Source organism: Schistocerca serialis, chromosome 6 (assembly GCF_023864345.2).
Source record: "Schistocerca serialis cubense isolate TAMUIC-IGC-003099 chromosome 6, iqSchSeri2.2, whole genome shotgun sequence".
Lineage (NCBI taxonomy): Eukaryota > Metazoa > Arthropoda > Insecta > Orthoptera > Acrididae > Schistocerca > Schistocerca serialis.
In genome coordinates, this window is record NC_064643.1 from 290,701,336 (window position 1) to 290,718,154 (window position 16,819).

Below are 16,819 nucleotides of genomic sequence, written 5' to 3' on the forward strand. Positions count from 1 at the left end.
ACGCGTAGAAAAATTTAAGTGTTCGTTTTTCCCACATGCCATTCGAGAGTGGAATGGTAGAGAGACAGCTTGAAGGTGGTTCACTGAACCCTCTACCAGACACTTTATTGTGAATAGCAGAGTAATCACATAGATGTAGATGTAGATAGACACTATTAAGTTTGAAAATGGGCTTTTTTTTCTTATGAAACCCATGAGGGAGAATATACATTGTGCAGTGGATGTGGATATGTCAAGTTCCTTAAAAGGATTTCTGCATGTGGCTCTAGGGTGAGCTCACTCATGATTCTTATGACTCTTTTCCTCATGATTCTTATGACTCTTTTCCATGCACAAAGCACTTTTCTAGCCAATGGCTGATTTTCCCAAAATTTGATCCATATGCCATAATGGCATGAAAATAACCATAAGAAGCTGATTTGATGGTTTTCATATTACTGTAAGAGCAGACAATGCATAAAACATAAGCAGCAGAATTTATTCTTTTGATCAGAACCAGGATGTGGTCTGACCAGTTTAGTTTGTTATGAATATGTAAACCTAGGTATTCCGCACTATCCATCCTAGCTGTCAGCTGGGCACCTAGTTTTTCTCATATTGTTTCTTCTTTAGAGGTTGTATGGAACTGAATGTAGTTTGTTTTACTGTAATTAACAGGAAGACCATTTATGTTAAACCAGTTCACAATATCCCTAAACACCTTATTAGCTGTCACATCAAGTCTGTCTACTGAATTATCAGTAAGCAGCATATGTCATCAGCAAAAATGGTGAATTTACAATTGTCTGTACAAAAAGGTAGATCATTAATAAAAATAATAAAAAGTAGGTGGCCCACGATGGAGTTCTGAGGCACTCCACACTCCATTGGTTGTAGACACATGATTGACAACATATGGAACTTTGGATTGGCCCTTGAGTTGTGCTCAGATAGCCAAATGGTAAGGTGATTGCTCACAATAAGAGGGCAGACCAGGTTCGAGTCCCATTCTGGCATGCATTTCATTGTCGTCATTCAGTTGATGGCTGTCCATAATCGCAACTGCGAATACATTTCATGTTCTGTTTCTATTTTGTGTTAAAAAGTCCACATCAAAGTCACCTACTACAATGAATTATTTAGTATTTCCAGACAGGTGGGACAAGAGTGATTCAACATGTCTCAGGAAAACATTCAGATAACCAGCAGATGCCCTGTAAATTGACAGCACATTAACTGTTATACTATCTGCTGTTACCTCAATACTAATTACCTCAAAGTACTGTTCAGCACAGTATTTGCTTAAATCTAGAGATTTATACACTACATTGTTTCTAACAAATATTGCAGCACCTCCCTTTCCCATACTAGATCTACAATAATGAGTAGCTGAACACAAGTTTTCAATTAGTAACATGTGGATCTCATTTATGATGTGATGTTCAGAGAAACACAGTATATCATATTCACTTCCACATCCTTCATCTTTTAGGTGTGTTAGCAGTTGGTCAGGCCTCTCATATTTTCATGAAAATCAGGCAAAGTTTGAGGCTTATTCACCATTGTATTTACATATTTGTTTGGAGCAGTTTTTCTCAGTAGGCCTACATTAGTTAGCTCTGCTTGCAGAACTGGAAGTTCATTTTGAATACATAAGAGGGATGCTTCACATAGGTTTGACTGTTTTTCTCTCATGTGACTCACAATAAAAAATGTTGAGTTGCCTTTCTGTTGCATTTGGGACAACATGATGTTTCTGCTTTTTGTGGCAATGTTTCAGCTGCTGGTTCTGCTACTGATGGCACTGGAGATGACACTGGGGATGCTGCTATTTCTGCCATAAGTGACATCAGTCCCACACAAGTTCATATTTTCTCTGCTTTCAATTATTTCATTTACCATTCTACATATAAACTTTCTTCTTTCATAACTCAGATGTATTCCACATCTGGTATTGCTTGTATGTGTCCAATTTGACTACATCAAGCATGCTGCACTTTCCAAACAAGGAACACATCTGTTTTATTTTAACGTTAGTTTTTTGCATTTCTTTGTTCACACATGACTGATGCATTGTCATATCTGTGTGGTAATGTTGCAATGTTTGAATTACATTGTTTATTAATCCAGGAATTTCTTTAGTTCTGATAGGCAGTTACTTGCTTTTTTGCAACACCATTTGCACTTGCTATATACATCACATAACCATTCTTTGTTAACGTTTTGTTGTGCAGATTGACACTAACAATTTTTTGTTGTTGTTGCTCTTGGCTTAACAACACTTGTCTCCCACATTAGTTTCATTATTATGTGCAGTAGATGGTGTGCACAGTTTCTTATTGTCACTGTTATCATTTTTTTATGTTCCAACTTTTGTTTTTCTACAGTACTGTAGTTATGTATATTATAGTCGAGGCAACTGTTTGTAACTGATAAACATTAACATGCTTCACTGTCTTAAATTAAGGAAAGGCTTGTCATCTCCGATCATGAGATAATGTAGTTACCAATGACGGAAACACACAAACACACTATCTTATCATTTCTTATCACCTTTTTAAGCTGATTTCTTGCTTTCTTCAGACCAGTCTGCTACACAAATCGAAACTAAAATTAGGAGAGAATATTCCTCCTTTTTCATATACCAATTAACATACTAATGCTGTTTCCTTAGTTCACATACGAAACCTCCAGCATATAGTTTTCACCACTCAGCAAAGATAATAACACATGATTTTTATGTCTTTCACTAGCTCTGTACTGTATCTGTCCACGTCAGTTTAATGCTCTTCACAAAATCCTGCAGGGATTAAAAAAAGTTTATCAGTTAAAATACATGTGCTGCCCACCACTATACAACAGCAAGCACTGTGGAAGCTAATGAAGAAGCAGACTGAAATCTGATCAAAAATTATTTTAAACACATTTTGTAGTTTGGTGACAGAAACCTACCTTGTTCTTTCATTGAGTTGTTTCAAAAATTTGTAATATGAACTTGTCTCTTTCTTACAGTAGGCCTTGTGTCTTCATTTTACTTTTATCCATTACCTCAGTATGCCCACAGTTCATTAATGATTGTTTGTCCCCATATTTCCTAACTACCACTGTCTTTTCCTCTTCAGATTAGTCAAAGATATGCTCTAACTATTGAGAATCTGATAATGAAGCAGACATGCCTGTTGTTGCTTTCTTTATTTCTTTTCCCTTCTCACTAGATACTAGTTAGCTTATCATCAAGTTGTGACCTGTTTCTTCAATAACTGCCATATACCATAAATTTCACTTTTCTGACTGTTTCTCACAATTCCCTCCTTGAGCCCATCACTCTAGTACTGCCTTTTTCTTTACTGTTTGATTTCATGTGACCTTTCTGTTTCCAGTCAGCCATATCAGACTAATCATATTGCTATTGTTTTCTTCACCACCTACTTTTCATTTGTCATGGTGTAATGTCTTGTTAATAGCTGTAATTAGGTAATGAATCTTCCTGGGTGAAACAAAAGTTACTGCAGGCAGTACTGCAAGTACATATCATTTACATCTTCTTGGCAATGTAATCTGTTTGCCCCCATGAATAAATAGTTCTCTGGTCACCCTTCTGAAATATGACATCTTTATTTAGCCAACTGTAAGATGTCCCTCAATCTAAGATTATCTTTTTTTTGTTTTTCCATGAGAAATCTATAACTGTAACACATTCAGACTAATTAAAATTACATACAGTAGGAAAAATCTGGTAGAATGTTAATAATTTAAGAATAAAAGAGATGACTGACTGAACAACGAAAGCCACTGAAAGAGTGCAGAAATGTTGAGACTACAGAAACTTTAAAATATGTGGGAATGTTACCTTGCTAAAATTTCTGATCCCTCAATGTTGGGTATGAAAGAGTAAACTTTCAAGTTATGCTGCAGCAGCTAAGAAAATGACATACATAGCAATAAAACGAGTGAAGCATGCAGTTTGGACTGCCACAAAAGCATCACAGTCAGTTACAAATGGGTTTACTACAGGTAAACAAATATTTGACCAACACACCACCCGTCTATAAGAAGTGGATGAAAAATTAGAAATGGTTTCTGAACAGGTCACCACTTTTCAGGAAGAAAATTCAAATAAATTCAAAACAGTTGATCAAAGCTATTGAGCATGCAATCGCAACTGTAAATGCATGTTCCGACAACACAATCCTATTGCACAACAGTTTACTTGTTGTTGAAAACCCTTCTTACCCCCCTGTGGTACCACACAGATGGATGCAAATATGTCAGAATGACCATTGTCCAGTGCACCTTCACTGCCTCGCATTGGGCTTATGTGAGAGTACAAGTCAATGAATTTTAGTGCTAGTACTGTTCCTGTGAGCAGTCTCAATTTGCACAGTATGACCCGTAATGTCAAACAGGCAAAATTTATACAAACCATGCAATATATGAATATATTGTAGATTTTGTGCTTGACTCTAAACATTATCTGTCAAACAGGAAATTTTCAATGTTCAAAGAAGACAGCCCACTTCATCCAATTGCTTGGTACAGACAATTTTAGAATGCATTTCCTGTGTCTTGCCCATTGTACTCAAAAGTTGAATTGAATTCTTATATACAAACAAGAACAGCAATGCGGCCAACATAAAAACCCTCTGCAGTGTGTTGAAACACTTATGAGGAATTTATAGAAAAATGTAGGTTAATTTACTGGTCATGAGCAGAACAATCTCATGTCAAACATGAAATCACCATGTGTCCAGACCTAGAGGATTCACAGCACAAAACACCTGTAAAAATGTTTGAAGGCCTGATGAGAAAAAACCAGCTTCTTGACATGCCATATTTGGAAGAGGATATCTGTTATTCTGAACTACCTTTTATATACCAGCAAGCCTTGGTTGGTCAGTGTGATGCAAATGCAGACACTTTCAGATATCTACTATAGGAAGTTGTGATGGTTGTAGAAAGATGAAACAAATATGAAAACAAAAGATCAAATGGACAAACCAATTATCAGTCACACAGGAACAACAGGTTTTGTGGTAATAGAAACACGCAAAGTAGTAGCTACCAAAAAAACAGTAATGGCAATGATGACCGCCATAGTTACAATGACGACAGGACCCATACTAAGTGATGGGACCAGAGACAGCGTCAACAATCTAACAATGGCAATAATGGCCAGTGCTGCATAAACTGTAATGGCGAGTGAGCAGAATTATGTGGCCCCAACTCATTGTCGAATTTTATAACAATGGCAACAACCATAGCTGATGCCCCAGACATGAAAGAACATCCCACAATGCCCATAATTCCAGACAAATAAACAACAACATTAATCTCATTGGGTATGAGGACATACGGTATGTGCTCACAGATGAGAGGGAGGAAGAGAGCAGTGCTGATCTCCATCTTGTCAACTCTGTAACAGTAGGGTCGGAAGTTTTACGTGCCATCATTGACATTGGCAGCCATGAAACTGCCATATCAGAGAATGCATTCCCTTTGTGCAATGTGGACAAACCTTGGCCCTTCTTAGCAGCAAAGAAAGCACACATAAAAAGTGCAATTGTAGGAAAGACCACTAAAGTGTGCCTAGAAACACGGTTACAATTTGTCAACCAAGGACATCAGCTAGAAGCTAACTGTCTTGTGGAGACCTTCTAGCTCTCATTGACATCAGTAGAGGTACTGTCACTCTGCATAGAGAATGTGAGATCATAATTCGCTTTGATGAACAGGCCATCAAAGCACAATTACCCACAAATAGCATCAAGTTACATTACATAAATAAAAACGAGATCCCATTACATAAATAAAAAATGAGATCAGACACCACAGCTGATCAAACAACACGAAGACAGCTGCACGGATCAGGGCAACCAGACAGAAACAGTACAAGAAGTCATAACAGAGAAGGTCCAAATGATACAACATATACAGGAACATGACAGAGAGCACTTACATAATATTCTAAGGTATAGCTCCAGGGTTTTCATGCCCAAAACTGGCACTATTAAAAACTTTACATACAAATTTCAGGTCAAACCTCATAAGAAATTCTTTGTAGCTCTGATGCCATGCCTCATATATTTTGGAACAGGGTCGCAAATGAAGTATCACGAATGTTAGCTGACAGTGTCACTGAATTCACCCAATCTACGTACGACAATCTCATTAAGGCCATTGAAAAAAAGAACAGATCCATTAGGCTTGTATTAGATTCACACCAAGTCAATACCATCATTGATACTGAAACTGACAGATCTGAGAGATTAGAGGAGCTGTTGCAGAACTTTCATGGTGTTTCAACCTTTACATCAATTGACCTCCACAGCAGCTTCTGACAAATTATCTGGATTGCTGGAAATACACTGCCTTTTTGGCCTTCGGAAACTGCTATCAATTCTGACAACTTCCCTTCGGCCTCAATATTTCCTCCACCACCTTTATTCACAGATTACATGGGATACTTACGGACTACATAGGATACTCAATGCATTTCTCCAGGGGAGAGTCACTAAGTATGTTGATGACCTCTTAATTGCAGAAAGGACATGGGAAGAACACAACTACATGCTATGTGAACTGTTCCATTTATTGAGAGATCACGGGGTTACAGTGAACATCGAGAAATCATGCTTTGGCACCACCTTGGTTCATTTCCTTGGTCACACAATTACCAAGGAGGGAATTTCTCCCAACCCCAAGAAGTAGCGGCAATAGCACAATTCCCACAAACCATAAGTAAGTGTCAATTACGCGGTTTCCTGGGGGTCATTAACTTTTACCAAAAATTCCTACGTACCATGACTTTCAGTACCCATGACTCAGTGCACTCACTGGAAAGAACACACCATGTCATTGGGATGAAGAGACAGAAAAGCAATTTCTAGCACTAAAATCTGCATTAGTTAATGCACCTGTATTGTTGTGCCCTAACCTAGAAGAGGATTTTTCCATATTGATGGATAGCTCACTCACAGGCTTAGGCATATTGGTCTTTCAAAAATATATTGGAAATGGAACCATGGTCTCGAAAATGATTACCTTTGACAGTTGTGTCCTTACAAAAAGTGAGAGAAACTACTCGGTGACAGAGTTAGAGGCACTCGCTGTTGTCTGGGCATTCTAGAAATTCCACTACTTCTTGTATGGTAGAAGGACAAAAGTGTACACTGACCACAAGGCTCTTGCATTTTTGGTAACCACTAAACTCAAACACAGGCAAATAACCTGTTGGAACAAATAGAGATGCAAAAAAAGTGCTTACGTAATAATAATTACTTTTGTGCATTTCATTATTATTTACACAGGTTTGCATATTTCAAGTACTAATACCTCACCATCACTAATAATTGCATGCTAGAATAAGTGCATGTACACTAAATTCACAAGGTCACATGCTCAAAGGTACTATGGTTCCTTTACATGGTGCTGGGCACATTTCTCTCCTTTAAGTTTACCCACACATATTCCTTCATCACACTAGTTGTAGAACTACAAGTTACCTTTTATCCTTAGGATAGCCACTACTACCACCTACTGTGTAAGATGTTATTTGTTAATATATAATTTGTCACCATGTTATACCTAGTTTATTCGATTGTATTGGTCACATTTCATTTGTAAAGGATTGTGGGCAAAACTGTCTTGGATGTATTTCATACCTACCAAACTGCATGCTGCCAGAGTGCACCCAGCTGTGACGGAGATAGAGGTGATGGTGCAGGATACATGGTGGGGGGACCAACTGGTTCCTGCCACAAGCCATGGGGGAGGAGGCAGACAATGCAGCACAGGGCCAGCCCATGTCGCAGAACTGCCGTTCAGCTCCCCCCACAGCTCAGTGTGCCCTACAGGCTTGCCACGGGCCACTGATCCACTACCTCGTCATGCCCTGGGGAATCGTTTCCCTCTGTCACAGGATACCATGTGCAGTCTACTCTTGAGCCAAGGACCTACCAGACTCACTCATAGGCGGCACACGCCACTGTGCATAGCACCGCCTCCACTGTTTGCCCAGCTTCCGCAGATGTCTTGCAGAGGCGCCACTCTGACGTCATCGATAAGGCAGTTGCACTTAAGTGCGCACACCATGTCAGAGGTGATGCCAGTGCCACAAGTTGCCACCTCTCCAAATTGCACCAACAAAATTCGTGTGGGCCCACAGCCCCACACTACAATGGCGATCAACGCAGCAAGAGAGGTATCCACTACACATTTTCATGCCACCCATCCCTCACACCGTGCCCTGCACCCACCCTGTCAATAGCACCATGGACCACACGTCAGTTAATGTGTGTGACACTACAAGTAAGTGTTGAAGCTTTTCGTGTGAAGTCTTTGTCTTCCTTGAATTATTAGGAAATACTCAAGTTCACCACAATCCTAAAAGAGGTACAACAAGTGTCTCTCTGTGTTACGATATCTTTCCAATTAATTAGTATCAAATTTTTATTATTATTGAAGCACTGAAGCTTGACTTACATGTCTTTGGTTTCATTATATCCATGTCTTAACTTAATGATTAGATATAACACACATTTGCTTGATTGGTCATGTCTAGCTTATCCTAATTTGTACCTACATTTGTATCATAAATTTTGGGTGTGCACCCACATGTTGTAGCACAGTCAGTTCCATTTATGGATTTTTAAATATTAACTTATAGCATGACACAAATCTTTCATGTTCCTTGATAATATTTTGTGTTTGTTTCACTAATCTTAGGACTTGTCATTTACCTGGAATATTCATTCTTAAGGCTCCCTTGTTAAGACTACAGTCTTGGATTATTGTACACTCTTTATTGTATAACCACTAGGTTCTTTCCAGAAGTCTCTCATGTCAAATATAGTATTGCATGATAAATTAATTATTATAACTTCTTTATGATTAATGTCAATATGTTTACATGTCTTCCCAGACAATGTGTCACCTTACATCACCCTCAGTGGTGAGAGAGATGAGCCCTATGGCTGCCCTTTATTCATATACACATGTCCCCATTGACCATTAATATATTTATTTTAGTACATTGCCTATTTGTGTTCATCTAAATATGTACATACATGTTACACTATGTGGATTGGCACCCATTCTTTTCTCTTTGATTTATGATTGACATTTGTACTAATTATGACACACATAATCTTCTCATGCAGAATTTAATTTGGCCTGTGCCCCACCTATCATACTCTAAGCTGTGTACAGACCAACACAAAATTCTAGTGTTAAAGAAGGACTAATACTAGGTGGAAACGTATATGGACTACGCACACATCAGTCGCCACTTTATATTTTTGAATAATCAATTGGGGCAGCAATGACAAGTAGCAGCATGGATGTGAACAAATTTGTGGTTCATCACGCTATGCTAATAGAGATGGCTAAGGGATGAGCAATGACAATGTGCTACATTGTGTTAAGTGCAAATAATTTTTGCAGATAGAGTTTCATGCAAGATTGTACTCAGGGTGCTGGTGGCGGAAAGACAGCAGGGCGTTAGCCCGAAGGTCCAATTTTACAACCTCCAGCACACAAGAGGTGTAGGCTTTGCCAGGGCGGTCTCCAGAGGTAGGGCTTTGATGCCACCCGACAGGCAGGTGGCATTTCCAGCAGAACAATGCAAGACCAGCAGAATGTCTCCCCAAAATGAATAAAACGCAGGGACACGCTGTTTCCCCCTCAACTGTGTCACCCTGGGCTCACAAAAGCATCTTGGGTGACATTACCAGCAAGTAATAAACCTCCGCGAATCTTCCACTCCATATTTTTTGAGCATGGGACAGAGAATGTGTCTGGTTTGACGCTGGCACCAAGGAAGCATCTGGAAAGTTCTTCGGACAGTGTTTCCTGTGCATTGACAGTTGTACGGGAATCGTGCTAATCAGTGAAAAATTTGTTAAAATGTTGCGACTGGACAGCCACACCAGCAGAGTGGCAGGCCGCACTTGGTTTTCAGCAGAAAGGAGACATCTGCATTTTAGCATCGTCTGATAAGGATGCAGTACTCTGTACCAGGCAATACAGAGTGACTGCGAAGTAGCTGTGTACCTTATCCAAAGCTCCGGATAATTTTGCAGGATTGTGTCACATATGCGCATGCTGCTGTGGTTGCAGAGACATCACACTTGCTTGTTATAACAGCACAACAAGAACAGCTGACTGGGGACCCTGTCATTGAGCAGAATAGGCAAAATATGCAGCTCTGGCCATAGCATGATCAGCCTTGCAGTTCATAAAAGTTAAACAGGTGGCCACTGACCTATTGAGCATTGCAGCACATTCTCGCATTATTTCTGTGATTAGGTACAGATGGAAAGTATGTGACCTAGAATATTGCACTTTCATTCAGTTAAGGGGAAGTGCCAATCCACATCACTAGGTTTTATAGTTGTAGATTTGTGTTATACTTCTTTCTCATTGTTAATTTGTTAATCTGTCCACATTCAAGAGGAATCACCTTGTTAATGTGATTTATGACCATATGTAAATTCTCAAATGGAATAAATCTGATTATCTTTCATGGTGTTTCAGACTACCTACATTGACACACCAATCCTATCCTACAACCTAGTCAAAAATTTTCACAGAGTTAACTTGATGTTAATGATTTACATCCATCGCTACTTTCTATGAGGCAAGCAACCTCACCCAATTCCATTCTTCAACAGAGGCCTGAATTGCAGTCAGATGTCATTAAGCACAAAAGAATCACATTGGGGGAATTTATAATAGAATTCTGAGTACAGCAAATAGTTCGTTTGCATATCGTCTCACAGTAGCAAAGGAAACTCGGAGATCTCTCCCACAATTGGCTTCTGATACAACCACGACATATTCTAGGTATAGCGTCCCCAGTGCTATATTACGAAAAGACTTAAAAAACAGTATTTATAAAGAAGAGACATTTAAAAATTGAATAATATATTTTTATCATGTAGCCGTAAAACAATAATTTCTCTGTCGAGAAATGCAAGGAAATGCAATGCAAAGAAATAATTTATGACAAAATGATCTAAAGAGACGACAAGATACGCTCTTTTGTTAATTTTTTTTAGTCGACTTCACTTCCTATCTTGTCTTTGTTGTGTATAGACGGACATCTTTCGAGTGCTGGCAAATGTAAGCATATTTGTATGAGTTAAGCAGATAATATATTAATTGAATATTATTGTGCACTTTTAATTTGTAAGAGGTGATCCCGATTTCATGTCCGCCTTCCTTGAATTAACCTGCATTCAAGTAATTTACAGTTCAACAATCGCAGCGGCCGATGCAGCCAACGATGCCATTACGTGGCGATATTAACTTATGAAAATTAGCGGAAGCGAAATACTCGCCCGCTATTAACGTAATATTAATTTTTCTCCACAGCCGCACGAAGTTGCAGAAATATGTAGCTTTAAGACTCTTATTTTCAGTACCATAGCCGAGAGCCACAGCCAGGACTCCGACTACAACACAATGGTTAACGGAGGTAAGAAAAATACTCTCGCACGTGTGTGGGCCGCAATTGTAATTAATAACTAAAGATCTTTTGCTTTAAAGTGAACTGACTAGCCAAGGAAATTAATATGAAAAGTTTATTACATTGTTCAGCTTGTATGCTCATGTTTTAAGATGCAGCAAGTCTAACATTCATTAACGTAACAAATAATTTAAGATTAATATTGTTAAAAAGGAGAACTTCAGGAAAGCATTTAACCGTAAATCAAAATTGAATGAAATATCATTTCTATTAAGGCCCACCACGTAAGTCGGCAACAATCAAAAAATAATAATAATAACAATAATAATATATTAAATTACGACGGCCGATGGACGCGAGATAGGCATTAAGGATCCATGGCCCAGCATGGACATTTAAGGTTTCTTTAACTCAGTGCCCCAAGCCCCAGCTGACATAAGGCAGAATGTAAATCAAAAATATAAACTAAAAGAGAAAAGACTCATAAAGTAAAATTAGCAACTTACCTCTTTGACCAGGTGGTCCAGGATCACCTGGCATTCCTTTATGTTGTGCTGTTGGAATAACAATGTCTCCAACTTCACCTCTTATTCCCTAATGGACAAAATAAATAAATGCATAAATCAATTCATATCAAAACCTGATTGAAATCATATACGGGCCTTAATTGAACAAGATTTTTATTTTTGATGACAACATTTCCTTTATGTTCCTCTTTATAATCAAAGGATAATATTTGCCATGAACTTTTTTATTTATAAAATGTATAGTTAGTACTTTACAGTACCTGCTAATCAGTAGCCTGCCATTTTTATTTATTAATCCAAATTGAATCTTTGTTGTAAATTTTACCTATCTTTCAGTTTGGAGATGAAAATTTCAGGTAATTATTTGCTGAGGTGTTGAACTTTCACTCCTCTTAAGAGCAAAACAATTTTGGGACACAGGCATACATTTATAAAGTAATAATATGATTAGAAAGTATGCTGAAGTTGTAGGGACAGTACGAATGCCACAGGAAGTGTACATAGGAAAATATTTTATAAAGCACAGAGAAGAGAAAATGAGAGAATAGAATAAATAATACAGTGGCAATGCTGAGAGGTAAGTGAAGGTATGGTCCAGTTTGCACATGGGTGAAGGAGGAAATGGAGGGAGAATGTGAAAGAAAGTGTAGGAAAATGTGAGAGTCAAAATAAAGCAAAGATCAAACACTTTTGTACATATGAAGCCTGTTAGACAGAGAAATGAAATAGGAACAGAAAAGAGAAGCAAGGCTTGAATCATAGGACAAGAGACTGGAAAGAGGGGAGAAAGAGGTGGAGGATTGGGGCTAGCAGACACCTCACAAACAACTGATCTCCCGCCCTTCAGTTTCTACATCTTTGCATGCATTAATAATTTGCTTCTTCCATTTTTATTTGTTATTTGTTCTTGTCCTTGCTGTTCTCTTCTTTCCTGGCTGATTGTTCTTTCTTTACCTATCACCTTTCTCATTGCCCCCTGCCATCTATCCTGTGTGTGCACTTGCCTACGCCTTTGCTGTTAGTTCTCCTTCTCCCTCTCACTTCTCCCATTATCTTCCTGCTTCATACAACCTCCTGTCATCTTCTATTCCTGCCCCTTACTGTCTTCTCACACTTCTGACCAATACACCTGAGTATCAGAAGTGAGTGGGTGTACCCGCATATGTGTGTTAAAATTGTTTTTCTCTGAAGACCGATGGAAGTTAAAAGCTCAAGACAAACTTGTCTCTACCTTTCTATGTAACTATCCAACTATCCACCATCCAGTAGTTCGTCCTATAGCTGCTGTAAATAATCACGATTTGTTATCCATCCTAGTCCATCTGCTTAGCTGGGTGGTAATGTACTCGCCTCCCATGCAAGCAGGCCCGGGTTTGATTCCCGGTTGGGTTGGAGATTTTCTCCACTCACGGATTGGGTGTTGTGTTATCCTCATCATAATTTCATCCTCATCACCGGCACGCAAGTAACCCAATGTGGCATCAAATGAAATAAAACTTGCACTTGGCAGCCGATCTTCCCCGAATAGGGGCCTCTCCGCCAATGATGCCATACAGTCATTTCATTTCATTATTATCCATCCATCACACTCTGCTATCATTATAGTTCTACCCATATCCAAGACAGAGAGCTTCCTTCTGGTGTTGGTACACTAGCTGGATACACAAAGTGACAACATATGTATTTTAGCATTAAATTCATCCCCTGATGCAGAAATATTTTTTGTTGTCTTTTAATTTTATTTTCCATATCACACGAAGTTACCATTTTTTTCTAGTCATTAACATACGATGATCACTTCATTACCAATTACGCCCAGTCATTGAAGTGCAGTTAACATAGTTATAACTTGGAAATGTACTTAGGTAATTATTGTATAAAAAACACAATAACAGACTTCAGATAAGGGAAATTGCGGCCCAAGATCATAAGTGATATATGTGACCTCACAATGGATCCTCATGCAGACAGGCAGCAAAAGTGATACACTATTACTTCATATGATTTATCTACATCAAAAATATTTTATAAAATCTGGCTGGGTGGGCCGGTGTGGCCAAGTGGTTCTAGGCGCTTCAGTCTGGGACCACGCGACCGTTACGATCACAGGTTCGAATCCTGCCTTGGGCACAGATGTGTGTGATGTTCTTAGGTTAGTTAGGTTTAAGTAGTTCTAAGTTCTAGGGTGCTGATGACCTCAGATAAGTCCCATAGTGCTCAGAGCCATCTGAACCATTTTTGAAAAATCTGGCTGTCATTTGCATTATGTTTTTCCTTCTGTTGCCCCTCCCAGTTAGAAAATACTGAAAACTGCCTACATTACAAATGTATCTTGAACGTACTTCTTTGCTCATCCACAGACATACTTTTAACTTGTGTAATCTCATGAAACATACCAGTTACAGGCAGTTAGATTACCAAAATTTCAGATGATTGAATCCACTGCAAATAATTATGCTACTTTACAAACTGATTTTGAACTCTGCCTAGCTAATAGGAACAGCATAGAGGGCAGTCATGATTGCTTGTGTACAAAAGAAAATTATCACCAAATTCAGTGCAGTGTACATTACATCCTCAAGTGTCCTTAGGTCTGATAACACTTTCCTTAATCTGTAAATTATAACACTATTGTTTAAAAACTCTTCCTCATTAGTCCTCTGACAAAGTGTGCATGAACAAGTCCTGTTTAGAGTCTGTGCTCTGAATATTTCTGATGCTATGAAATTATGCCATTGCATGTGATGCTGATTGTTACTTGCTATCAGATGCATACAAGTGACCGAAGGTGCAAAATAATGAAACCAACTACTCCCTGGTACAAGTACTTGCTGACAAATTACAAGTTTCACTCATGCAGAGTGTGTTTATTGAGTCAGTGATGGCAGTATTCTTTCTGCTGTTGAATAATACCATCACCACTTTCCAACATACCTAATTCCAGATCAACACTTCTCCTCCTCCTCCTCCCCCCCCCCCCCCCCCCCCCCCCCACAGAAGTTTATAATCAGTGGGTTGGTCATGGCTCTATCATTGTCTGGCCAACAAGATCTCCAGACTTCATCAGAGTGTCGTTTTTGTGATTGGATTATGTCAGAAGTGTACAGAAGAAAGCTGAGTATGTCAATAAGAAGACCTCCTAAGTTATGTCATGGACACTGATGCCTTCCTGATGGAAAAATGAAGCACAGACACAGTTACAATATAAAAATAAACAACAGACTAAAATAATTACTTATAATAAACATTCACAAATATTTATCTTGAGTGCCATTCAAAGTAGAGTACATAAGCATTTGAATTTCTTTTTTATTTCAAATAACTTACATCTGTCACCCAGGAATATTAATCTTGCTTCTAAGAACAACTCGTATAAACTGCAGAAGCATTAGTGTAACAAATAGAAGTGGTAGATTTGCTTCTCAAGATGAGCACATAAAACATAGTTGATCCCACCCTCGTTAATCTAGATTTCTGGTTTATTCGGGTTCATTTTTTTGTTTCTCTTTATTTTGACATGAAGATTTGCAGTATGAAGTTGTTATGGTACAGTATTTGTATAGTTGTTACGTTGGCACTCTGCAGTCCCATGTTTCTAGCTATCTTACAAAGGTCTGTGTTGAACTGTTCCTTAAAGAGTTAAGAAGCTGTGCTGATATTGATCTTATGTTACCATGTTTTGAGTGTGCATTGTAGTGAAAGAAAGTGGTTGTTTCAATGGACAAAAAGTTGAAAACACTGAACAGAACAGACAAAGGAGCACTGCTGAAAAATGTAGCTGCAGAATATGGTATAGAGATTTTAACTGTGTCAGACTGGAAGAAGAAGTGGAAAAAATTGAAGATTTCTGCTTGAAAAAGACGACTAAAACCAGTTTGCAGAATCACCATACAATGCAGAAAAGAAAAATGAAACACTGGATGAAACATTTTGTCCCAAAATAAAAGGTGCATATATCGTAGTACATATTAAAGTTTTTTGCGTTTACTATAATATTTTGAGATTATCTGGATTTTTGGTAATCTAGATTACATTCAGTCCTATCTAGTCAGGATATATGAAGTTCTTGTACACTGAGGGTTTTTTTTTTTTTTTTTTTTTTTTTCCAGCTTGAATTTTTGCTTCTCAATCCATGCAACCTAGATATGATACCTTCTGGCTTGAACACCAAGTTCCCTCAATTTTGAGGGTGCCAACACAACCTTCAGGTAAAAATCATCCTGGCCTCAGTCTCCACTACTGCAAGTTCTCCAGCCACTACTGAGGGAGTTCCCATTCCATTTACTTTCACCCTTCCCCCAACAGTGTCCTCTTCCCTTTGCCCCTCACAATGGATGTATTTTGAGGTTTATGTACTTATCTCAATACTGTTTGCTTATTAGCCCTATTATAGTTTACATACCTTCCTGCCTGGGAGGCCACTCATTCCTGGAAGACCAAAATCTCCTGGGAAGCCTCGCTGTCCTTTAAATCCTGGTAAGCCTGGTTGGCCCGCAAGTCCTGCCTCACCTCTTACACCCTTCAGTCCAGGTATGCCTGAAGGTCCAGGATCACCAGCATCTCCAACTATACCCTTCACACTGAAAGAAAGAGATTTATATACTTAATTTGTTTTTCTAACATTTATTTAATTTCATTCATTTGGACCTTTAACAGCCCACATTCAAACTTGCACGAGCTTCACACATTTCATTGTAATTTTTGATCACCAGATTTCAGACAATATGTCATAGATTGCAAGAAAGAAACTCTGCTCTAATCAAGATTGAGAGTAGATTTTGCCCTGAAATCTTTGTCTGGCTTCTACATTAATACTCTGGAAGACACCTTTCAGAGGGAACTGGGT

At 38.6% G+C, this 16,819-nt stretch overlaps 1 protein-coding gene across 1 annotated transcript in view; it reads right to left on the reverse strand.

Annotated features, from left to right (window-relative positions):
- LOC126484272 (collagen alpha-5(IV) chain-like) overlaps positions 1-16,819 on the reverse strand; it is a 609,631-nt gene that overhangs the window by 48,203 nt on the left and 544,609 nt on the right. The window contains exons 28-29 of the mRNA XM_050107696.1: positions 16,376-16,553; positions 11,953-12,040 (exon numbers count right to left, since the gene is read on the reverse strand). Of these exons, the coding sequence (XP_049963653.1) occupies positions 11,953-12,040; positions 16,376-16,553 (266 nt within the window). The remainder of the gene's footprint in view (positions 1-11,952; positions 12,041-16,375; positions 16,554-16,819) is intronic.